General features: G+C 35.8%; 1 protein-coding gene across 1 annotated transcript in view; it reads right to left on the bottom strand.

Annotated features, from left to right (window-relative positions):
- The window catches only part of LOC108677537 (FH1/FH2 domain-containing protein 3), a 58,519-nt gene that overhangs the window by 18,152 nt on the left and 14,125 nt on the right, over positions 1–26,242 (bottom strand). The window contains exons 5-8 of the mRNA XM_018165764.2: positions 5,504–5,721; positions 4,210–4,335; positions 1,196–1,354; positions 475–660 (exon numbers count right to left, since the gene is read on the bottom strand). Coding sequence (XP_018021253.1) covers positions 475–660; positions 1,196–1,354; positions 4,210–4,335; positions 5,504–5,721 — 689 coding nt within the window. The remainder of the gene's footprint in view (positions 1–474; positions 661–1,195; positions 1,355–4,209; positions 4,336–5,503; positions 5,722–26,242) is intronic.

The following is a 26,242-nucleotide window of genomic DNA, read 5'->3' as shown; positions in this document are numbered from 1 at the left end:
CGAGCCCTGTATTACCGAATACAGAGCTCTGTATTATCAATTATAAAGCTGTACCATACAACCTAATACAGAGCTCTGAATGATTGAATACCGAGCCCTGTATTACCGAATACAGAGCTCTGTATTACTATTTATAAAGCTGTATACAACCGAATACAGAGCTCTGTATTACTATTTATAAAGCTGTATACAACCTAATACAGAGCTCTGAATGATTGAATACCGAGCTCTGTATTAGCGAATACAGAGCTCTACATTACTATTTATAAAGCTGTATACAACCGAATACAGAGCTCTGTATTACTATTCATAAAGCTGTATACAACCGAATACAGAGCTCTGTATTACCATTTATAAAGCTGCATACAACCGAATACCGAGCCCTGTATTACCGAATACAGAACTCTGTATTACTATTTATAAAGCTGTATACAACCGAATACAGAGCTCTGCATTAACGACTACCTAAGTTACCTTCTCCATAATTTCGTAGTCTAGTTTGAAGAGCCAGAGCTTGAGTCGTGCGGGCAGCTCTGAGATGGTGGAGAGCATCATGAGGAACTGCTCTGCGGACCCCAGAGGAACTTCAGGGTTTGCGATCGCCGCCTCCTGAATTTTCTGCTTCTCTTCGGCGGTGGGCAACATCGTGGACAGAAGTTTCTGTAGTTATGGAAAGATCGGGTTCCAAAGGCCGGATCCCTTGTGAATCAAGTCACGAAAAGTTCAAGAATCGGCAACAGGCCATGGGCCTATTTCTTCAGTGCTGACACTTCTATTCTATTCTATTCTTCAGTGATATAAATAATGTTTTAAATAGTGATATGATACAGAGGGGTTATAGTATTCCTTATTTTTGGCCACGTTCTAAATGCTGTGAAGGTGTGGTGAGAAGAAACATGTACAGATAAAATAATAACTAATATTAGGAAATATTTGTACGGTACGAATAGGTAATTTAAAAATACATGAAATGTAATAATAGTACGGTACGAAGAAATCATTTAAAAATACATGACATTTCATCAGAAAAAACCCTCTCGCATTAACTAATGAACGATTTTCCATTATATCATTCATTACTGTTAATAGATTAATGATTATTAAACGATTAGGGTAATATATTTTATAATATATATTAGGGTAATAATTAGTCAAGGGAATGACTAATTATTAATTAGAGAATAATTGTACGCACCTCGATGCCTTCCCTATTGATAATGGAAGAGTCCATCTTGAGTATAGCAGTTTTAATGGTGCGGGGCGGGGGCAGTTTCGTCATGCCGATGTTGATGACGTTAGAGCGCTTGGGGTCCAGCACCACCAACTCCTTCACTCCCTTCTGCTCCTGTTGCCGCTGTTGGGCCATACATTGTATGTTATGTATGTACACTCCCTGATAATTTAAATCAACGAATTCTCTGGTCATCAATCGCACGTGTATATATGTAATGTATGAACTAATGTATACATCAGGCGATGTATATATTACACGCTATAGCTCAGGCGATTTATACATTATACACTAAAACTAAGGCAAGTGACGGCAGGTCAAGTTATAAGGGCCCCTAATATAAATAACTCATTGAAATTTGAGTAGCGGTCTAAATACACGTATCGGTCTAAATAAACGTAGCAGTCTAAATATATACACGTAGCGGCCGATTTCTGATCTGTTATACGTACATTTAGTTTGAAAATCTTACTAATTTCATATATATTATTGATTGAAAATTTTACTTATTGAAAATGTTACTTATTGCAAATGTATTATATCAACTATTTAGCTTAAAATTCCGTCAGGACTTGACTAACGGAGTTACGAACTCGCAACTATTTTTGATAGAACGGTCTTAATATTTAGACAAGATTAAAATTTCAGGAGACGAATGGTTAAACTCTGATGTTGCTTGAATTAAGATACATGTTGTATCTTACTTCAAGTAAGACACAACATGCGCTCTATTAGCGTTCATAACTATAGCGTAGTTTGCCTTAAGTGAGCTTGTAAAAAATACAATGAACAGCCAAAATAAAAACTAGTATCAATAAATAATTAAATTCTATGCTGGTTAGCTGGTAGGACGAACAGTGCACTGCCCAAAATATGAACTGGTATCAAAAAATAATTGTATGGTATAAATAAATAATGATAATCTATATTAAACTTTATGCGAATAAACAAGCCTACGAGGATCAGAATATTGGATTTTATAAAACACAAACATTATTAGAAGAGTATACCCCTGTTTAATAACGCCTTAAGAGGCTTAATTTTATGAATATAGGTACTGATTGTACATCGTTAATGTGGGGATAAAAAAATTTGAGATTTCGTTAGATTTATAATTTTCTCAGCAATTTAATAGGATTTTAAAAAATGCCACCGTCTTCGATTACAAAAATAAAAACTCGTACAATCGCTTAAAAAATTTTTATATGTAAAAAATATAAATGTCGCATTGTCCATATTTCTTGCCCACTGCGCGCACTATTTGGACAATGATCCCCGCATTCTTCATGTGTATGTACAATCAATATGATGGAAATTAATGAAAACTTGAAACTGTCCCGCTTTAATTAGTTGTTGTGTAATTCTTCTTTTGTTGTGATATTCTAATATTAGTATGAAATTCTTTAGTAAAATTCTACCCTCACCTCCTGTAGGCGCATTTCTCCATGTGTATGTACAATCAATATGATGGAAAGTAATGAAAACTTGAAACTGTCTCGCTTTAATTAGTTAGTGTGTAATTCTAGGATTAGTGCAAAATTCTAATATTAGTAAAAAATTCTTCACAGAAATTCTACCCTCACCTCCTGTAGATCACGAATGAAGTTTTGCCAGCACCACGTCGAGCAGCAGCGAGAACAGCGTGGTCAATGAGAGATAAGATAGCATGTAAGCTTAACCAGTTGATTAGTAATTTAGTAATGCGTGTTACAAGTTGATTATTTAATAAGTAAGTAATGACGATGACAGGCCCAGAGATCCCAGCTTTACCACTTAAACCAAAATGATGACCATGATTAAATTTTGTTCATTTTTTACTAATTATTCTGATAATCACGTGTTTATAAAGTGAAGCTGATGCCCTTGTTAATACCCAAAATATTATTTTCGATAAATAATTTAATCACCTTTGTTCCGTCATGTCGATAATTATATATACATTTGAGTATTAATTACGCACCGAAATTCATGTAAACATTTATCAATTATAAGATCATTAGGAATTAAGACTAATTTCGAGATAAGATCACATCTTTGATGACATCTTTGTGAGTGGTACCTTCTGCAGAAAAGCCTCTTTCGGAAAATTTTATGCATTTTGAATGAATGTAAGTTGCTTATTCATTTTATAAACCATTGTTAACGTTCTATAATAACATAACGAATAGGTAAGACAAGTTTTAAATAGCGCTATGCCTGCCGTGACATTAACAAACATCAAAATAATTTTTGAAAAAAAGACGATTAACATAAAAAATAAAACTGGAGAAAAGAAAAAGAAACTTGAACGAATGTCGAAAAAGAAGCCCAAAGGTTGACCAACTGAAGCCCAATTTTGGTTAATAGAGCTTAAAATTAAAAAACGAAGGAAAAAATACCTTAAAAACATATATTATAAATACGTTTGGTGTTTGAAATCCGTTAGGATTGGTCAGTTATATACCAGAACAATACCGTATAGCAACCGGCCCCATTATTACAACTATTATTAGATACATAAAGCAATAGTTATGATTTCGTAGGAATTTGGTTAGTTTTGCTTACTGTGTTCTCATAAAATACTTTATTGTTTCCATTGGATCCATAGTAGCGATAGTTGTAATTTATTTCGTAATAATTTAGTTAGTTTTGCTTAACTGTGTTCTCATAAAATACTTTATTGTTTCCATTGGATCCATAGTAGCGATAGTTGTAATTCATTTCGTAATAATTTGGTTAGTTTTCTTAATTTAATACTTAATGTTATTATAAAATACGTTATAGTAGAAAGGCGCGGGTTCGATCCCAGCTCTGTGCGCCAGATTCTAGGAGGCCGGGCGGTTAAGCACAGCAGAATTGTAGCAGTGAGTTGTGAGTTTGAGCCCGCAACAAGCTGTGAATGTTCTGAGATGTTAAGAATCGGCGACAGGCCTACGGCCTAATAAACGCTGAAACCTAGATGAATTATACCCGCTATTATAGATGAACTTTGACGGCACCTTAGCGTTGATGTCCTTGGCACGAGACTCGAAGAGATGCTCGAGCCTGGCGACGTCCAGCTCGACGGTCTGCAGACCGTCCCAGAGCGTGGGCACCCCCACCTGCCGCTGCGGGTCCTTCTGCACCTGCAGGATATTGTTAATGGTACCTTCTGCACATGCAGGATATTCTTAATGGTACCTTCTGCACCTGCAGGATATTGAGTGGTACCTTTTGCACCTGCAGGATATTGATTGGTACCTTTTGCACCTGCAGGATATTGAGTGGTACCTTCTGCACCTGCAGGATATTGAGTGGTACCTTCTGCACCTGCAGGATATTGAGTGNGTCCGTCTGTCTGTCCGTCCGTGACTTCACGTTTTCGTCGACGAGAAAATGCGCTCTCTGTCACTCACTGCAGTGAGTACTGAGTTATATTTTTTGAGTGGTACCTTCTGCACCTAGAGAACATCTGTGAGTGGTACCTTCTGCACCTAGAGAACATCTGTGAGTGGTACCTTCTGCACTTAGAGAACATCTTTTAATGGTGTCTTTCGAACCAATAAAACATTTTTGAATGCTACCTCTAGCAGCTAGAACATTTTAGAATGATACTGACAATTACTAGAAAATAATAACCTGTTGATACGTGAATTTTGTGCACCTCTAAAATATTTTTTTAATTGTGCTGCAATTTCTAGAATATAATATTGCTAATCCTATAAATATTGGAAGGGCCTTAAAACATTTGTAGGTATATAGAATGGACTCATCGAATGAATATATTTTACAATTCAATTTTTTTAGTAGAATTCGACTACTGAATTGAAGTATGACAATGGAAAACAAATTTTCGGGGGAAAAATTGTATTCAAACGAAAAACTGAAGAAAGTACTAACCATTCAGAGTTGTTTATGAAGTGATCCAATGAAAAATCTATTGAGGGACTAAACTAAAGGGGTAAAATAGAATGAATGTAAAATACAAGGAGAAACAATAATTAAAACAAGTGAAAAATTATACAAGAAAACACAGAGTGATCAAGGTCGGATTACACAAATTGTCATCCAATTTTAAAATCTTGAAACTATTTAGTCAACAAATGATGACATTTATTAATCTATTTATTTTTCTAACTTATTTATTTATATTAAATTTCTTAGATTTATCGAACAGATAATGATAAAATTTCAAATTTATTATCGTTCTAAATTATTATCGTTTTTATTATTATCAGAACGAATTAATTTCGTTCAAAAAAACCAACCTCGAGGAAAAAAAGTAAAAAGACCAAAAAAATCAATTAAACCAACCTCATTCCAGAACAACTTGATGGTCTTCTTGGTCTTTTTAGCCCTCAGGATGGGGGTGAGCCCAAGCCCGAAATTGTGCCCGGGTTTTGGGGCTAAATGCACCCCGTAGGAGCCCAGGAGGGGGGGAGGGGGAGGGATGTTGCCCTCAGGGGGGGCAGCGGTCCCCCCGTCGCTCTCCCCCTCTGTGTCTGCGGGGGCTGCGGGGGGGTTAGCGCCCCCTGGGAAATGTTTAATCTAGAATTAGTTATTAATCCAAAATATATAATAAAATACAATATAATATAATATAATATAATATATAGCATGGATTGTAAACATTTACATTAATTTGACAAAATAAACAAATGTAGGTACATGAATAGTAGTCACAATGACTCTTCTCGACAAACCTCTTAAATTCAGTCTTTTTCTTTATCAACTTTTTAAGAATGAAATTAATTCAACGATTAATTGAAATAAAATGCGTCGCCTTTATATCAAATTCTCTTGCAGAGTTCAACTGAGAGCTTCCTGCACTTATTGCAACAACCATTAACAATACACGCAAAATAGTCCTGGCTTACTCGATTAATAAAATTAGATAATTATTTAAAATACACTTCACTTATACTTATTTATAACATATTATTCTGCTACTTTCAAGCACCATAGGCTTAATAATTAGCCTCACTAATGGCTTTATATTAGAATTGTTATAGCGGCAAAATTATCTACTCTCTATAATCATACGAAAGGCGGCTTTAGTCTCTCCATTTCCAGTGCGCACACAAACTTCTTCCTGATTATATATTCAAATTAAAAATCTGCTGCACAAATAAAGACTACAAAGCTTCAGACTCACTCTAAGCATCAAATGCAAATGCCTCTGAAATACACCAAAGAGAATTATTAAACCTGCATAGCATTTATAGTGCTGAGCGATACCTGATCAGCTCTGAGCCATCAACGTATAAGCATAATTCATAGAGTAATTAGAACGATATTATCCTCGTATCACAAGCTGCTTAGCACTACAGTACATCTGTCTGGCGGCTCCAAGCAGCGATATGGAGCCGACACTCAACTAAATTAGTGAAACTTCATCCCAATAACGAGGCACCTTTCGTCATTGGATGGAAAATTCTTACTCAGCTTGGTTAAATAAAAGGGCGTGTCATTGCTACGTGCCGAAAGTGTGTCACTATTTGAACAATATGACTCATTTATTTCCTGATACGTGCCGAGAGTGTGTCACTTTTTGGACACTAAGAACCATTAATTTTGTGAGTGGGACGGAGCAGTATTGCCAACGGTCCAATTAAGGCCATTCGGACGCGGCAATTTAAGCAGGAGCTTAACGCGAGCAATGGCGGAGTGGAGCAAATTACTGCAGAGTTAACGGCAGGGGAGGTAAGGGTGAGGACATTACCTCTGCTCACCTGATGATTACCTTTAAATGCTCACCCTCTCATGACCCTCACTTGCTTACCCTCACACGACCCTCACCTGCTCACCCTCTCATCACCCTCACCTGCTCACCCTCTCATCACCCTCACCTGCTCACCCTCTCATCACCCTCACCTGCTTATCCTATAATTACGATTAATGACCTATCACTTAAGATGAAAGCATGTGTTTCATACGATTAGGAAAGTAACGTTTACGATGAAAACACGTATCGCATACCATTAAGGGAAGCATCGCATGCGATCAAATCACGTATAGTATACGATCGAACGAACATAAAGTAGTGAATAACTGTGAATAATGAGCGATCTTTAAGAAGCGCAGCGCGATTGGGTTGAAGGAATGGAGATATTTTGAGTTATTCAGTTGGCATAATAAACTCACTGAAAGTTATTAAACTCTCCTTGAAAGTGTCACGTTTGAGTTTATAAAATTAAAGTCGAACTTGGTGATGAAAACAATTACGGTTCTCCCAAGGAAGGGCTTAAGTGTAATTAAAGTTGTGATGACATTAAGTTGCAGGCGGTGATGATTTAAAGTTTAAACTTTCTGTCTTTGGCAACTTTTACTAACACTACGCGGTCATAGAAGCAAGCACAAAAATTGTGCTGGTAGTAACTCTGAACGGTCGTGACAATAAGTACTAACTCTGATTGTAGTAACTCTGCGTAAGCGAGGCAGCAAGTACCAACTTTCTTCCTAGCCACTATGCGCAAGTACTAACTCTGACGCACTTTGCGGGGCGTTAACATGCGCATTTTGCTTAGCGTTGACCATTCACGGGATTATTTGCCTTCAATTTCCCGCCTTTATTAGAGAAAACTTCCCACAAAAGGTCCCCAGTAACGAGCGCTCCAGTCGCCTTCTAAAAACCTGCTGCTGGGCACGAAGCGTTCAAATATCGGCGCTAACACAACGACTTTCGGGCAGTTTTTGGCAAACGTCCAAATTTTAGGAGCTAAAATGACCGATTTTTCTTATTTTTTTCCTCATAAGAGGAAATCGGAACCGCACAAATTCTCAAGGCAGAACTTAAGTGGTGATTAGTGCTGCATGATAAATTTCATTTCAAAGCATTCCATGACAACTTACTCTTCAAGAGTATGGATTAGGCGTTATTTGCATTGTCCCTGGAAGAAAAATTATTTAGCAATATTCGAGCAATGCAGACAAAGGCAATTGAAATGAGAGTCAAGTTCGTTAATTGAGTTGCGCAACTAGTGGTATCAAAGTTACTTAAATGTCAGGTCTACTTCCCGTAGATTTTGTTGAAATGTGGTCACTTTACAGAAAACGGATTCATGAGGGAAGTCGTCTTGAAATGCACTCAGAAGAAGTTATTTCCAATCTGAATAATTCAAACTAATTGAATTCGAAGACTGCTTCATTGGTCACCCCATCAAAAAGCAGACATGGCAAAAACTATTCAATTATATCATTAATCATTTGGAAGGATAAAAATACAATTTTGTACGCACCTGCTAATCGGGAAAAATGTTTAAGAAGCGATGATTAAATTCGGTTGAAAATACAAAATAAGAAATGACAACTTGCACTCAAATTCATCTTTTAGATTAAATGAAGAAAAATTAAGAGCATAGAGTAAATGTGATATAGAATTAATTTACTAAACTAAACACATCTGGAACAAACACTGCCACACAATTAATATCCGGAAGAAATTTTACCGCAAACAAAACAAAACAAAAAACGACATAAGAGCACAGAAGCCTTGTTATAAAATTGACTTCTTAACTTTCCCACATCGTGCAAAATAATTTCACGTGGACAAATTTATTCGAACAAACGCTGCGCTGTTCAAAGCATCGCTGCGACAATGGCAGATCTTCTACTTTAAAACGGCACCACCTAATTGCGCTACCTTCGATGTATTTCTGCGCTACAAAAATTGATTATAAAGATTGAAAGCTGAAAACATTTATTGATCCAATATATTAAAAATTTTTATTCATCAACTGAACAATTTCAGGTACAGCACGCGACAAATTGAACATTTGTACCGGACACTCCTGATCAATATCAAGGCAACATAAACAATATCTGTATCTTCAGTAATACGAATAATTGTAATACGAAAATAATAAGTGCCTTGAAGCTATTCACATCCAGCGAACTAATATCTTTCGACATTTAATTGAAGGTTAACGATAAACGTGGCCACTGAAAGAAAACATCTAAAGTTCTTAATCATTATGTACAATGCAATGATCATAAAAAAATACATGCAAGGCCAATACGACCTAATATACGAAACTATCACTGTTCGGAAAGGAAGATTAATGCATTTATGATATTAATAGAATCTATTAATTCCATGAAATTTCCAGGGCAGAAACAAGAGCATGAATTGAATACAGCAAGGAGTCAGCTGAGTAAATTAGGCTGCCACTGCAACCCCCCCGGGGGGAGAGTGAGGAATGTGGGGGCCAAGTTGGGGAGTGAGGGGAGGGGGGAGGGATGGAGGAAGGGTAGGGAAGGAAGAGAAGGGAGAGGAGATGAGGGGAAGGAAGGGAGGAAGGGGAGTGAGGGAAGGGCAAAGCAGGGAAAGAAGGGGATGGTGAGGGGAGTGCCAGGCGCGCCCCTATGGACCACAAGGAGGGCTAAGGGTGAGCAGCTCGCTATATTTGGCCATGTTCCGTGCCAGTGATAACAAACTACATTTCAATAAACAACTTTTGTTAACTCAATAACTAACAACGTTCTTCATGATTGAGTAATCGAATCACCATTGATAATATTGTCGGTCTGGATGCTGCACTATCGAACAGTGGAACTACAAATCAAAATATTCATTATTTAGGAGTTATTTTTCGGGCTCTAATCAGCTGATCGTATCGGTCACCCCAGCCGACTGCGTGCAGTGCCGTTCTGGCAACTCCGTGGTGAGGGTGTACGTGGGTGCGCTCCTCACTCTTCACGGGCCACCGACCGCCCGGCTATAGCATGCTCTTGCTTACCAATGAAAAGTTCCGGAATTAGTTAACTCCCAGTTAATGCAGAGTATTTGTGATTGAATGAAAAGTAATACGGTGTTGCTATAAAACAAGATTGCGGTGCGAAGCAGGTGTTGAAAGATATATATATTTTATATAACTTTGAACAATTTGTTCAAGTTATTCGAAGCGATATAATATTAATAGAGCTTCCTCACTTAAGATCAGAATTGCTCACATCTCAGATCAGAAATTTACATACAGTAAAAACTTTTTTTACGAGTAGCATGAAAATCTGCCTGAGTTTCATGAGTGAACATTTATTCAATAGATCGTGTGACCGATTACTAGAAATGTAAAATACGATTAAGGTTATTCTGCACGGCGAAAAGTTGTGATGCTCTAAGTACAACTTGTGATATAATAAACATTATCGATTATTGATCAAATGTTTCTCTAGTTCTTTCGTTGTCGCGTAGTGTTGATCGACCAATGTTCGTCTGTGGTGATCGTTAAGTTTTTAAGAAACAAAAAAATTAAGCAATTAATACGAGCTCATAATTTTATTGTGAGATACGCGTATCAAGATATACTAAAAATTGGACCGATTAGTAAGTAACACGAGATGATTTCTTCAGGAGAAAATATTTTGAAAACTATTTAGAGATTACCTTAATTTAAGCATAATCAGCTGGTTAATTCCAATATTATATTCATCAGCGACCAATGTAATATTTGAAATAACCATAGTTCATGTTAATTTATTTTTAAAAAGAAACATAAGCTACAGAACACGGTAAGTCTTTTATGTAGATTTGACAACAAACCATGTATAATTTCCTAGCATATAAATCTGAACACAAACTGCAAGATAAACTCTGATTTTTCTCATTGCTTTACATCGAAATTCGTTTGAAATCATCCTACACTGAGAGAAATGATTGAGATTTTGCTAAAAAAAGATACATTTTTTGCCCTTTGCGCATCAGTGCTACATATAGGAAGTGTGTAACTATTTTGAAAATATGATTCATTCATGTCTGTGAGTGTAACAATGTTAACACCTCGTTTATGATATCCCAGCCACGACAAGTCAAAACCATTCCCTTTCCATTTAGACAATAAACGAGCAATCTTCATTGATGCGAGATAGGGGAAAATGAATTTTTTTAGCGCTGACATCGTTCTTCAAATATTTAAACATCTTAAAACCAACAAATTTATTTTGAAGCTGAAATATTTTACCTCAGAGATACTGAAGGAGAACCGGCGCGTTCTCGTTATTTATTCTTTTTACACACTTAATTTGTAGGAAATTCACCGTGCACAATTCGAAAGACAATTTACTCAAACATTTATATTGCTACTCGCGTGATCTATCAACGGCCATCTTTATTTACGTATTACAACACTTACATTGACGCCAAGAAGAAAGCATGACAATGGCGTGCTAACTACACATGACAATAGTGTGCTAAATACACGTGACATAATAATCCGATAAATGTACTATAACGAAAAACGTAGAACACATATATACCTTTCGATAAATATGAAGTATTTACAGTAAGGAGCGGTTATAATTTTGTCCGTGATTTATTACAAGTAAATTTCATTGCTAGAAATTCGAATATCATGAAATCCGAAGAGGAAACTACGGTCAATGTGAAGTGGAACGCAGTCTATATCGACTTGGGCCATTTAAGTATTAAAAATAATTTGTTCATTATACGTTAACATATTCGTAGTGAGGTTAATCGATATTTGATGAGCAATGTTTAAATATTAAAAAAAAATAGGTGTACTAGCAATCGCAATCTATTTTTCACTACGTGAAAACTATTTTTTCTTAAACCGTAATCCGTATCTCTACTATGCCAACAAAATTTTCCTTGACTTCGCTTCGCAAGCAGTAAGACTGGAAACCGAGTAGCGGAAGCATGTGTGCCTAGCGTCAGGTGAAGCAGTTCTGCTTGTACACAAAAATCCCTAGAACACGACACGGGAATTTAATACTTTCTCAAACAGCCGTCGTCGCCGCATAACAAATGAGACGCGCACGCTGTTTGTCCGAGCTTTCTCTTGTGTAAATCTCAGGAGTTAAAAAAGTTCACTCGTGCATTGCTCCTCGTTTACCGAAAATTCCTACAGACTAGAAAGATCCAAAAGTAGAAGCCAAGAAACAGAATTAACCCATAAAGCAACTTAATTGATGTTACTTGCAAGTATTATTTTCTTCTTGACTTTTTGATCGTGATTTCATTGATTAACTGACTTTTTAATAACAATAGTTAGCTTAGAATTTTATTCTCACTATTAGTATTCAGTATTAATAACGAACGGCCAAGCTTGTGTTCAGAGTCATTAACCAGCACGCAATATTGACTTATTAGTCTATGCCTTTCACAAATGTGCTCATAAGATCGTCTCGAACTGATTTCACTTTGTCACATCCCTGTATTTTTTTTAAATCCTACTTTAAAAAAGACAAAGAATAACGAGACAACATATTATATGTCTCATTATAAACAAAGAGAGTCGGCGTCTTTTATATAACGATAAGGAATTATAAAAGGCATCAAAGCGTGAGCTAACAGCCCGTCTTGATTAAGCGTAACGACCTGACGCGGTCTTGTGCTATTCGCGGGGTTAAAATTACAGATAATGCAGAGATCCTAATGGCCGTAAAATTGCCCTATTAAGACAAGGAAATTGCCTTATTTTTGCTCAGAGCGCTACAATAAATAACAATGAAATTAATTACATCTCATCTGAAATTGTAACTGACAATTTGTTCGCATTAATTTTATTCTAATTTATTTTCAGTAATTAATAACGGTACATAGGTAAAAAATAATGCACGTTACCAGAAGTTAGAAGAAATGTAACGTCATGATTTCAACAGAAGCAGTTGAGATTGAAATGACATCTTATAATTTATTCTTCACCCACTGTTTAAAAATCATTCATTACGAAATTTTCATAATTCAAAAATAATTTTTACATTAATAACAACAATAAATATAGGAGTTACACATGCAGAAGCAGCTTCTCAAGAAGACCACTCGAACTTAGTTACTACAACCACGAATGCTAATTGATATACGGGGCAACTGAGCAGCCACTTAAAAGAATAAGAGTTAACTCAACGATTCCGTTAAATTACAAAATCATCGCAGAAAATAATTAGAATGTTTGCCTTTCAATTCGTAAAAAATCTGTAAGAAATAAGTAGTGAAATTTATGACTATTGTACTCACCCAAGCCCTAACAAGAAGAGTAAGCCATGCACTACGATGCAGACACGATACATTAACGAGCGATGCAACTCCAAGGAACACTCAACAAGAAAAACAAGTCCCACATACGATGCAATAAGTCCTACCGACGTCTAAATAATAAAGTAGAGGGTAAGGCATGGATGGGCATATGTCAAGGAGGAAACACTCGCCGTATTTCTTGTCCTAGACGACGACCATCACGACACGTTTCCTCCTGCGCTTGTCATGCCACTGCGACGACTTAGATTAACAATAAAAAATATCTTCCGCAAATCCGACTATGACGAGAGCAGAAGTATTGCTCGTGAACTATTTATAATATTTATATTTTTTTGTCAAAGTTCACTGCAAAATCAATATTTATCCTACAAATAATGTAATGAAATTTTCCAAATCAAGGCCTCATAATGACTGTTAATACATTTCGTTAATCATCATTGCGTGAGATATATTTGCAAACATTCTTTATATTGACATAATTTATGTAACAAGCATCGTTTATCACATTGTAATAACAAACAGGGACTCACTTATATCACGTGCAACATACTCATGCACTAATGAAGTTAATTTTCATGCAGATTCATGCAATATGTTGATAATGTTGCGGTGCAACCCACCATGCAGAGGTCAGAAAATGTTTTACTATGAAAGCCACAAATTATCAACCGCACGTGTAGGATTCGCTTAAGCATGCGTAATATCAATACGCTTCTGAATGCGTAATATCAATACGCTTCTGAATGCGTAATATCAATACGCTTCTGAATGCGTAATATCAATACGCTTCTGAATGCGTAAAGTCAATACGGTTAATAATGCGTAATATCAATACGCTTCTGAATGCGTAAAGTCAATACGGTTAATAATGCGTAATATCAATACGTTTCTGAATGCGTAATATCAATACGCTTATGAATGAGTAAAGTCAATACGGTTAATATTGCGTAATATCAATACGCTCAAGAATACGTGATTTCAATACGCTTAAGAATGCGTAATTTCAATACGCTTATGAATACGTAATTTCAATACGCTTAAGAATGCGTAATTTCAATACGCTTAAAAATGCGTAATATCAATACGCTTATGAATGCGTAATATCAATACGGTTAAGAATGCGACCACGTTGACCATCAAATTTCTAACGCACTTTACCTTCAGCAAACAACATTGAGTGTTGATTGAATCCCCGGAAAGTATTTCCGAATTTCTTGCAGGAGAAAAAGTGAGTATTTACCCTACACTTATCTCGCTCTGAACTCGGCTCTCGGACGCCTCGCATCTCCGCATTGCAGTGACCGCAGCTCGGCGAGCTTCGTGAAAGCTTGATGAGGCAAGGGGCCGTACTTTAAAAAATATTCGCTGGTTCGTAAGTCCGTCAGACAATCACCGACGGATTTTCACGCTAAACTCACCAATCACAAACGAGAAACTGGCCGCTACGTATACTTAGTCCGCTCCTTGTACTTATAGGTCCTTACTAATTCTTAGTCCGCCAAGTGTTCTTAGGCCGCTACATGAACTTGCAAGGATAACTTAACACATAATAATATCTTATTCACTTTATAGTATCGACCGGTTTCCATAACATTACTACCTGCCACTGACATGTATAAAAAGCCAGCCCCTCCTAACGGACGCCAGGTATTATGCAGCACCAACGAGCCGTTCGATATAACCATGTGCATAACATAATTCTACACGGAGAATAATTCTACCATGTGCTTTATGTTGCGCAAGGATATCAAAACTCTCGATGCGTCCATGTGTTTTATGTTTTTATACAAGTAGACCAAACCTCTAGATGTGATAATACATTTGATTTTATTCTACAAGGAAAATAATTGCCAAAACTTACATGGTAAAGAGAGGGCAGAGCATCAGGCATTCCCAAGGCAGCGTAGCTGCGGTGCAGGGGGCACTGCAGTGTCTCAATTAAACAAGGCTTGCTAGCAGCACAAAGGCCTCATATTGCAGTGACATTTACTGTTGTTGTTGTCAAGAGCTTCATTACTCACATGCGGTCTGTGTGAAGCAATGTAGTTTTAAGAAACAACATACAAAGAACCGTATAACATGATCTTCATGGAGAAGTGTTATCATTTATTTTTTATTTTGATTAGGGATGTGTTGCATTCTCAAAAGATTGATGCGTCGTTATCATATCTAATGTTACCTGCATATAATACGCATTATCTTAATATGAAACAAGTTATCTTTACAACAATCTTATTGCCTTCAATAAAGACTATCATTTTACCAGGAGACTATCTTCGTAAGAGACGTACAAATTACTTATTTTAATAATAATGGGTTGTGCTATTTTAATACCGGTAATGGACTTATTTTATTACTAAATAAAACGGTATAACATTTTTTATCTGAAAAAAACAAATCAAAATTAATTCAACTCAATTGAACAATATAAATTCAACCAATATGCTTTCAATAAATCTGGCTGAAACGATGAACAAGTTTGGTTCATGGCCGCAGCTGCAGAGTGCGCGGATTCAGTAGCGTAAGTTGCACTAGCAAACCTATCACCAAACGGCATATAAAATCTGAGTTTTGCCAATAACTAGTATCATGAACTGAGATAATTTTAAATCCGAGCGCATTTGGTAGAGTTTCCACAGTAATATGAATTAGTGGTGAAATAAAGAATTTTGAAGACAAGTGATTTTACAGAAATTAATTAGAAATTTAATAAAATATAAAAAATTAGAAGTTTCATATTTGTGTCTAGCAAAACACTCAAGCAAGCAATTGTCATTACATTATCTTGGCGACTGGAAAGCTCAGCAAAATAGACCGGCATCCACCAAACATATTAATATTATAATGTGGGACATTGCGTCGTCCAGAATTAATTATAATCGTTCTTTAAATCCTAATTGTAATACAAGATATCTTTATGGAGCGCAGGAAGGGCTGCTGATTCCTGAATATTCGTAGCAGGAGCTGAATAATGAAGTGAATATTGTCTCCACATTTACTCTATGCAGCTGAGTTAAAACGAGTCAGTTTTTATGAAATCCAACTGTTGAGTTAATATCTTACGGTTGCTTTGTTTATATATTTTATCGAGCTTGTCAGTGATTAATTCGGGATTTTTTTTCTCAAACCGACTAGTAAGTGGGTTCTTTAATATTAATGGAGGGTTCTCAACACTTAGAACTGCACTAATGAGTAAAGATTCAAGGTCAAAAAACGACCATTCATTCTACTTACTACGAATATCTACTGTGTTTATTTAATTATCAATGGAATGCCAGCGCATTCCTCACTCGTTTTGGTAGGAATAACATTACGAACAGGAATACGAACATGTCAGCATGCATAACTATGGCAGTTCTGGTAGGAATAGCATTACGAACAGGAATACGAACATGTCAGCATGCATAAATATAAATAGTTGCGAGTTTGCAGCGCGACGTGAATGCACGTTCAAAGAACAGCTGAACGATCGCATCGCCTGCCAAGCTAACTAAGAATTATTGTCCGTCTTATCCTCGTATTATATTTTCCCTGTTATGTTTCAGAAATATTGTCATCATATCTTCGTCAAGCACTTGCTTTCAATACATGTTAGGGTCAATTCAATAAATAATGAGAATAAAGCAATCTGTAACCCATAGCATTAAACCGACGATCATAAAAGAAGGATGAATAACAATTATGAAACGATTTTAATTAACAATATTCAAACACAAAAGTACAAAAAAATAAATAAAACGTGTGTTTCCTTAGCTCTTTTCACGTAAGAAGTGAATGATGCACGAGCGCTTCTATTAGATTTTAGAAATATTTCTATCAGAAATATTTTCCTCATATCTTCGTCACGAGCTCGCGATTCATGCAGGGTGCTGCGTTTGTGAGGCAAATAATTATAATAATAATAATCACTAAATCAAATAATCATAGTATAATAATCAACATCAGCATCTTTGATGCATAACGTCTTGTCTAGATTTATGGAAGGAGTTAGTGAACATTTACTTGAATAAAACACGAGGTAAGCAGTGATCATCATACTTATTTTACGCTGTGTACTGATTTTCATAAAAACATAAGCTTGTTACGGCTTTATTTGAAAATCTCTTCAGTGGTTCACTTATTAACTGACATAAATATCAATGCTTGCAACTTTCACCAATTTTCTCTCTTTGACTTTCAACAATATTTTTGAAATGACATTTAAATCAATAATCAATCAGTTCGATCGAATGAATTGATCGATTGAATTTTCATTAAGTGAAAAAATACTTGGGTCTCACATGGAATGTAAATGCAGTCAAAATTCTGCTTTCAAACTTTTCGGTATAAATGTTATGTAAGGAAGAAAAGGGGAAAGGGAAAATTTAGCTTACCGTTATCGTTTTGGCGAAGTGTGCCGGACATCATGTAATTTTTATCACGTTTTCTGTATAAAGTACACGTACGAAACATTTTGAATAATGACCGTTCTTATTACGCAAAGATCTCAATTCTGAACTCAGCGAATACGCGATAATTATCATGTCCCCTCTGAATGCTCTGATAGTTCAATCCGAAAAAAATCTGCGAAGTGAAGATTGTAACTAATTTGACCTCAAGCACCGCTTTCTTAGAATATCAAAATAAATCTCGTCTACACAATTTGAAAGTTCATCTCTGTTGACTTCAAGGAAAGCATTGGAAAGCATTTTCACTTTTCATATTTTTAGAAAGACGAAAATTGTCAGATGAACCAAGTTGAAATAAATATTATTGCTCAAACACCAAGATGAATATTCTACCATCAATGGACCGTCGACGTTGATTCCGTCACCATTCTAGATTTCAATGCAAACACCGGGATATTCAATTCAAGTTTCAAATAATTTACAGTGAATACTCACCTATCGTAAGCCGTCATTAAATGTTACAAATTAAATAGGCTTTCGCAAAATGAGCGAATATTTATACAAAAGACGAAAATTTATGAAAATACAGTTTTATATAGTTGAAAAAACCGAGACATTACTTGAATTAATTTTCATGGCGAATAGACTTCATAAACAAACTATGCGAAATGCCAATAATAATTGAACAAACAATTGATGTGGGAGGCAAAAATTTTGGGAAGTTAGAAAACATTTTTCATAAAATAAAAGGTCACGCAACACAGCATCCCGCGTACTAAAATGTTAACAAATTAAATCTCCAAGGAAAATTAGTAAATTCATCGCTTCATTCACTCTGACATGACTTCCTAATATATAGTACATAGTCTTGGTGCTAGAAAAAATTAAATAAAGTTGATAAAATAAAAATAAGAATGGTGTAGCGAGCAGCGGATGCTGTCCGCTGATCAGCGTTGCAGAAGTCAGTTCACGCAGCTACGACAAAGGCTGGCGCTTCAGAGGCCTGCGGCTCATAAATTTGAGAGGAACTACGGCAGCTGGGGCGCTCACGAAGCACTATTCATTTGAAAGTTAGTGCTGTCCAAAATAATTCATACGAGGATCATGAAATTTACTGCTTTCTGAAACAGGGTTGCACTGGGTACCTGCACAGGTAGCTGCCCACCTACCCACCCGGGCTGAATTTGTTAACGTAAAAACCCGGGCTTACAAAAAAAAAGTAAAAAAAAGACCCGGTTGTAAAGAAAACTTAAGAATGGATCAAAATGATCCCATGTTTGAATTTCAGAATGCATTAATGCTGGATAGAAGTTACCAAAAATATATCTATTAAGCCTTCTTGAACAATTCAGTCATCCCATATAAGAATAGTGCAAGCCTTTAAAAAACCTCACATTGATTAGAGTCCTAAAACATACCGTACCCACCCATTTTAAAGTCACCGAAATATTACTTGGTTCCCTAACTTGCTTCACAGTCATTCAAGAACTATCACAATGACATGGAATTAAATAAGTGACCACCTGATATCTCCTTAATATCAAAGTCCCTTGAGGGGAATAATGGGAGCAAAATAAATAGACTTTTGTCTGTTCTTTCATTTAGCCACTTGATATTTTGGCTCCTAAAAAGGATTCAAATCTTAAAAGACTTGACAAAAGAAAGGCTGGTAATGAAAAAATAGCAAACCCTCTAGGTATATATTTTTTGAACACATAATGAGAGAATTTTTTGCAAAAGGTTATTTTACTATTTTATTTTGTAACTAGGTTTTTCAAGAACAAGCGAGTTGTTTTTTTAATTTTGCATAATTGAGCTTCCTAGTTAAAAAGCAACTAGCAATACAATCCCGTCAATTTATGAACACTTACAATAGTAGAAGCCTAAACGATTGGTACAAATTCCAAAGTGATTAGTCTAATTATTTAATAATTATGAGGAAGAAACTGAAAATGTTTTTTACAAGCTTGCACTATTTGAGTTTTGAGGAACAAGTACACATTGAGGAACTGGGTTGCTTCATTATATATTTTCCCACTAATTTGCAGTCCCTGAGAGATTTTTCATGTTTTATAAAAGTGATACATCATGTCAATGGCACCATCAATTAAAATTAACTCATTGTTTAAAAAAATTACAATTATTGGATTAAAAGTTATGGCAAATGTAATAATAGAAATTTATACTCTAAAGCATACAATTTTCGATAATCAACGTAAATTATAAAAACTTTGAAGACAAGTATGAATGATAGAAGCGAAAAAAGTAATAAAACCCATTTTACCCATTTTGCCCGGTTTTCTTCACTAAAACCCTTGGTGAGTTGGACAACTTAAAATAAACCCTGGATTTTTTGCAACTCTGTTCTGGTCTGAAATAATCCTCACGAGGATGATGAAAGTTCTATGTCAGTAAACTTCATTACTTAACAAACGATCAGGGCGCCTACTTGCATTACATAAATATAATAAAGGTTGAATTTTAAGTTGGATTTTTCTCTCCTAAAATCTAAATATAGCATCACAACGAAAACTGGTACGATATTCAGCTTTTATTAGATGGAAAATATCGAATAGACAACGAAGATTTTCAAATGAATTTTGGTGTTCAAGCCAACTCTAATTTAAGGATATAAATTTTCAATAAATTTTAGAGTTGATTTAAAATTTTAGACTGAAAAAATCGGAGTCTGCCGTAAAATTGCGTAACGTGCCGTAATTGTTTAAAAAAATTTGATCGTGAAAGTGTAAATAAATTAAATATTCGGAAATGCGCGCAAACGACAACTCATTGGGACATCTTGTCTTCCATAAGGTTTTGCATGAGGGCAATTTTAAAAATTCTCAAATTGACGATACCCGCAGGCCTACGTGGAGGTAATAAATCAATCAAGCCGGCTGCTCGAAATCTGGGCAAAAGCGCCGCGGTATCCATGGTGTCGAGCTCGTGGAGAAGAAGCGAAATTGTCAAAAATGTCGCATAACTCTTTAGAACAAAGGCACCTATTCAAGTGTGCTTTCGATTTTGAGTATAATTTCGGCGCCCTCTACAGTGATGAGCATTAGGACGCTTGAAAAAAAATGCTTTATATAGTTTACTGATATTAGTTTTTTTGTACGTCAATGCATGATGAACAAGTTCCAATAAGATATAAAATGGCTTCTAGGCATATTGAAATGTTGAGAAGACTACAAAAAAAGAGCTAGAATAAATATTTTCAAACAGACCGTATCGAACAGATAGAATTTCATCGCCTGATCCTACATGAGCGGTTATCGCTAGAAAAGTAGGAGTAAAAAAAATTATTTTTCATCCCATCACATTCTTTGTCAATGATGTTTTTTCTTCTTATTTGCTTGATGAAATTAATTTTAACATTTCCAAGTAATTGCGATTTTGAAAAAAAAAATCGAATTAAGATTTATGCTGTTGTCAGCAATTAGTCATAAATTTTAGTCAATAAGGATGAACATTAATGATTTGGGTATTTATTAGCCGAAATTATTTATAAAATATCAGAGTTGCAGGATGCTTCAACAATGTGTTATAAAATTTACTGTCTGGTAGCATCTACGATGCAAATTCAAGTTGAAATAGTCCCACAAGATCGAAAATATTTGCCTCTCAGATTATACTGTAAATTTCTACAGCATCATAGAAATCGTAGTGAACATTGAAAAGGACTTTGATGTGGCATGTGAGATCCTAGCGCGTGCACGGAGAGTTATTGGTCGATATTAGTAGCCCTACGCGAATTAATCCGCAAAATTAATTGTAATTAGGCCTTCCTTGGGCTTTTGGGAGGTTGAGCATGATGTTGAGACCTGTAATCTGAAACCGCTATTATATATGATATTAATCAGGCCTTCCCAAGGTTTACAAGAGGTTAAGCATGAAACTGTTACCATCTTACATGGTTTGTGTCATCTGTCCTCACCCTCACGCTACCCTCTCATCTCAAAATTGAACAGCTACTTGACCCTGCGGTGCTTATTGCCTCGATTCGCCGTTTGATCATTAATTCTGTGTCCTTTAGGATTTATCCCCATCGATCATTTTCTAATCGACGCTAGAGATTCGTAAAATCTTTCCTAAAGTCATAGAAAATTGTTCAGGCAATCGAATTATTCATGCACGCTTGCTGCTGAAGTGCTGGGAAGAGGTCGGCATCAGCACAACGCGACTCTTCCACATATGATGAAATATGTTTAAAGTTGGCGCAAAGTTACATCGTGATGAAGTCGAAATAAATATTGTTGAATCGAGTTAGTATTACGATCTCTTCTCACGCGGTGTCCCCAGATACATATAACAACTTTTTTCCCTTTAAGAGTACCTTGCTGGGCTGGAGAAAACCTTTGCCAGTTATATAGTTAAAAACTTAATTCTAACATAAATTCTATGAACGACATTGATTTGTAGAGTGGTAGGAATGAAAATTTAATTCGTCGTCTATTCTGAATCATCATACGGCAACCTGCTCTAAAATGAAAAACCTTATCCAAAAATAATCGGCACCAATCTGTTCAATAAATTACACTAATTTTTTTAATAATTGATCGACGCTGTTTTGTTCAGGAAATGAAAAGGATTTGTTTTGTTGAATACTAGGAAAAAAGAGCTTCATTATTAGCGATTCTGAATCATCGTAAGTCCCCGGACCTGCAGTCATGGTGCTAACGAAGCAGGGCGTTGACGAGAGTCTTAGCAGCTTAAGAGCTCCGCTGCGTCTAGCAAATCACTGTCTAACTTAGGCCAAATGACCACCTAACTCGTCCCAGGAATGGACCTAATCTTGCAGCCTTGCCCGTTTACCAACAATGCCTAAAAGAAGGCTTCACATATCCTGAGCTGGGCTGGTAGCCAGGGTGCGGTAAGCTTGGAGGCGAAACAATTAAGGCCCAGTTCACAATAGATTAAACCTCACGCATCCTGCGAGGCTGCGCTCCAAAACATCCTCTTTCATGTTGAATATACTAAAACAACATCGTTTTGGAGTCGCCGTTAGGCCTAAAATTTTAAAATAATAGAGTGAAGTGGCTTTAAACATTAGCTGGCTAGAGGCGAGAAGCGGAGTGACGTTAATAAGATGTTTCCCTGTCGCTCATTTCTAGCTTCGGAAGCCAAATTACTCAAAATGCGAAACCATTTTTTTGGCGAAAGTTCATAACAGTTTCAAGTGGGTTCACACAGATAAATATTCCATAGTTTTTGGTGATGAATGAAGCCATAATGAGGATCTTTTATGTTTATATCAAAATATTTATCCATCATTTTAAAGGCTAAACAATAATTGATCGTGTTTAATATAATAGACTAATTCTATAAGACTCATGAAATGCGCAACAATGCAATATAGATACTGCACGTTTCTACTTACACCCTATTCAAGAAAAATAAAAGAGCAAATGTAAGTGAAGAACGGTATTTATTGTAAAATTAAACAACTCATAATAATACCAAAAAACACCATGATTTTTTTTAAACATCAAAGGAATGTTCAGCGTTGACAGAAGAAGTTTCTAGTGAACGTTGAAGGTCAAGTGTTAAAAGGCTTGCGTTTGCGAAAATGTTCGCACTTCAAAGGAAGCACCGACATTAGAATAGCGCCTGTAAAATATTAGCTTTCGAGAAAAGGCAGGAAAGACTGAGGTAGTCTTTCTATTGAAAAATGAATTTTATTTTAGAAATATAGCAAAAGTAAAAAGTATTCTGTTTTATTCTCCATATTAACAATTTTAACAAATATTATAATTTCGGTTTTCCATTTAGCTTGAACACCTCATAAATGGAAAAATTAAAGCGATAATCAAAAATTCGTGCTAAAGAATTTGTTAAGCAAAATGTACTTTATGAAATAACAAAGTTAAGGTCTCAATGAAGGGAAATTTTGCAGAATTAAAGCTGACACTGAATTGCATTGCATTGCAGGGAAATGAACTGCTGAAAAGTTTTAATAACCAGACTCGCAGGTTCAGGGGGGCATTGCTTATCAGGTTAAATGAGAGCAAAATAATTAAAGAGTTATAATTAAATTCTTACGGCCTCTACGCAATCATGATGCCTGCATAATTATTGACTCGAGGATTAATTAACGTATAGCAAATTCTCAATTTATTAGTATCACATTAATATTTAATTAAGCTGCTTTCAATCCAATAGGGTCTATCAAACTTTTAATTTTAATGTACTTCTATATCTTAACATAAGATATGCATATAAAATCTAAGTATCGCAAGTAAAATGAAATAAATTATTTACAATGAAACACTTAACAACTTTAATATAATTGAGATTCTTCTTTAGAGAGAATAATAATCGCTTAAAACAATAGTTGCTTAATTATAAATCGAAAAGAAAAAAAAGAAAAAAACAGCAATGAATAAGTTTTTTTTTATAAAAAAGGCCTCCCACACTCACCATTCCAACAAAAAAAAGGTTATTTACAAATGAAAAATAAGTTATTTATAGATAAAACAAACCCATTAGGCAAAAAACCAAAATATATCGTGTAATCAAAATCTTTGCATGAAGTCTTAACTTTTTAGCCTAAACTATTTTTTACAGATATACACTTGACAGTAAGAAAGAAAAAGAATCGCGCTATTTTAGAGCAAGGAATTTTTCCGATCGATGTTGTACGTCGATCATCATCGATGTCAATCCAGCGTAGATAATCATCTGTAATTTTCCTAATTAATTAAATAAGTCATAGTTAAAAAGAAATACATTAAACTGAAAATTAATAAATGAAAGCTGGGCAGTTATTCTTATCGCGGCTAAAAATATAACGGGAATCTTAAGAAAATTTGTTCAGAATCTACGAGGCTCAGCTGGTCGTCCAGATTGCAGTGATCGATATGTAGTCTGCTTATGCGCATCGCTGCCACATTCAAGTAAATTTATGGCATGGTATGGAGCCGAAAAAATAGCACCCATATTTGATGTCCGTCAAATTTACGTTAATAATGAAGACCCTTGCAGTCGTAGGGAGTACCGAGCATACATGGCGCGAGGATTTATTATCGTTGGGATTAGTGGTTACTTAAGCATGGACCAGTTTATACCAGTACAGAAATAGCTGTTCATCAATTTATAGTGAATTGGTGGGATTTGTGTGATGAAGTGATTTTAATGAAAGACAATCATTGGCCAGCATCCTCTGCGATGCTGTAGGCCGAGTTGGCGTGTCGGTGACCCAACAATATAACGGAAATTTTTGAAAAATCGAGATTTGTAGAACAACCTAATTATAATGTGAAAAATATTGTAATAAAAATGCGATACCAAAGCTTGCGTTATTTTGCATTTACTTGTGCTCTTCAAAAAAATTGCTTCCATCACCCGTTAACCTTAATAAATAAACTAAGATGTTAGCATGTATATGCGGGGACAAAATCACTCGAATTGACGGTAGGCCGCTGCATGGATTTAATACGATAATAAATAACGATCATCTGCACTGCATTTCCATAACTTGGCAATAAATGCACTTCGTTTCATTAGTATGGGATGGCAGAATTCGTTCTTTAAAACGAGTTTGATTCAAGACCAGAGAATGAGTTTTTAACTATTCTTATTGTTTAAAATATTCAGTGTCAGCCCAGTAAGGCGGATGCGAACGAATTCGTCTTCCTGTTCCTAATGATATTCCTTCCAGAATTGCCAAGCATAACAGGGCGTTTGGTTTGGAGTGCGCATGTCATCAGAAGTTCAAGCTCAGCCGCACTGCGCGAGCGCTCCGTGTAATCAAGGCGCGATAAAATTGATCACCGCAATTTTTCGGGTGCACACGCATAGCCAAGTGACGCATTGACGTCCCTGATCATGTTGCAGTCAAGTTGCTGTATGCTAATCTACCCTCGAGGGCAAACTTCTTTATTATTGCCGTTTGAAACGATTAAATTTAACTAGCTACAAGAACAGCTTATTTGAGGAAGGTGTGGTAATCCGATTTACCCTAATAATATCCAAACTAATTAATTCTAGTGCAAGTATTATACTTTCATAAATTTATTAGCAGAGGAAAAGAAAATCTCATAGCAATTGCAATACTGAAAATAATGAACCGTTTGTCCCACATAAGCCTGCATGCAGAAAATAAGATATTTATAAATAAAAAATACATGTACTGACTATGTATCATACTTAATCTTGATACAAAAGCTTACATAACGAAGTGTAAAATTGTGTATACTGACTAGGTATCATTCTTACTCGTAGTTGCTAAATGGAATTAATGTACAATTTACTTGAATGCAAAAATTTAAATACAATAAGATTCCGACGGCGATTAACTGCATTGCATCCGAGTTTTTCTCTTCAGGACTGAGGGGACTGCAGGGAGTGAGGGGACAGAGGGGACTGGAGAGAGTGAGTGGACAGAGGGGAATGAGGGGACTGAGGGGACAGAGGGGAATGAGTCCCCTCGACTCACCTATCAAATTTACAAGTCAATGGCAAAGAGGACAGAATTTCTACACACTACCTTACAATTACAACGTGTAATTCAACACTAGATCTAAATTTCAGTTAAGAACGTTTGATGCACGGCTGACTCTGATCGAAGCGTGTAGTCACATCAGTGGTGCAGTGACAGAAGTGTATGGAAGACGTAGCGTTATATGACAAAATAATGCTATCCTTGTAACAATGGTACACTTCAAATTC

The sequence above is a fragment of the Hyalella azteca genome, unplaced genomic scaffold, assembly GCF_000764305.2.
Source record: "Hyalella azteca isolate HAZT.00-mixed unplaced genomic scaffold, Hazt_2.0.2 contig3075, whole genome shotgun sequence".
NCBI classification, from domain to species: Eukaryota; Metazoa; Arthropoda; class Malacostraca; order Amphipoda; family Hyalellidae; genus Hyalella; species Hyalella azteca.
Note: the sequence above shows the minus strand (reverse complement) of the source record. Positions and strands in the feature narration are given on the sequence as shown.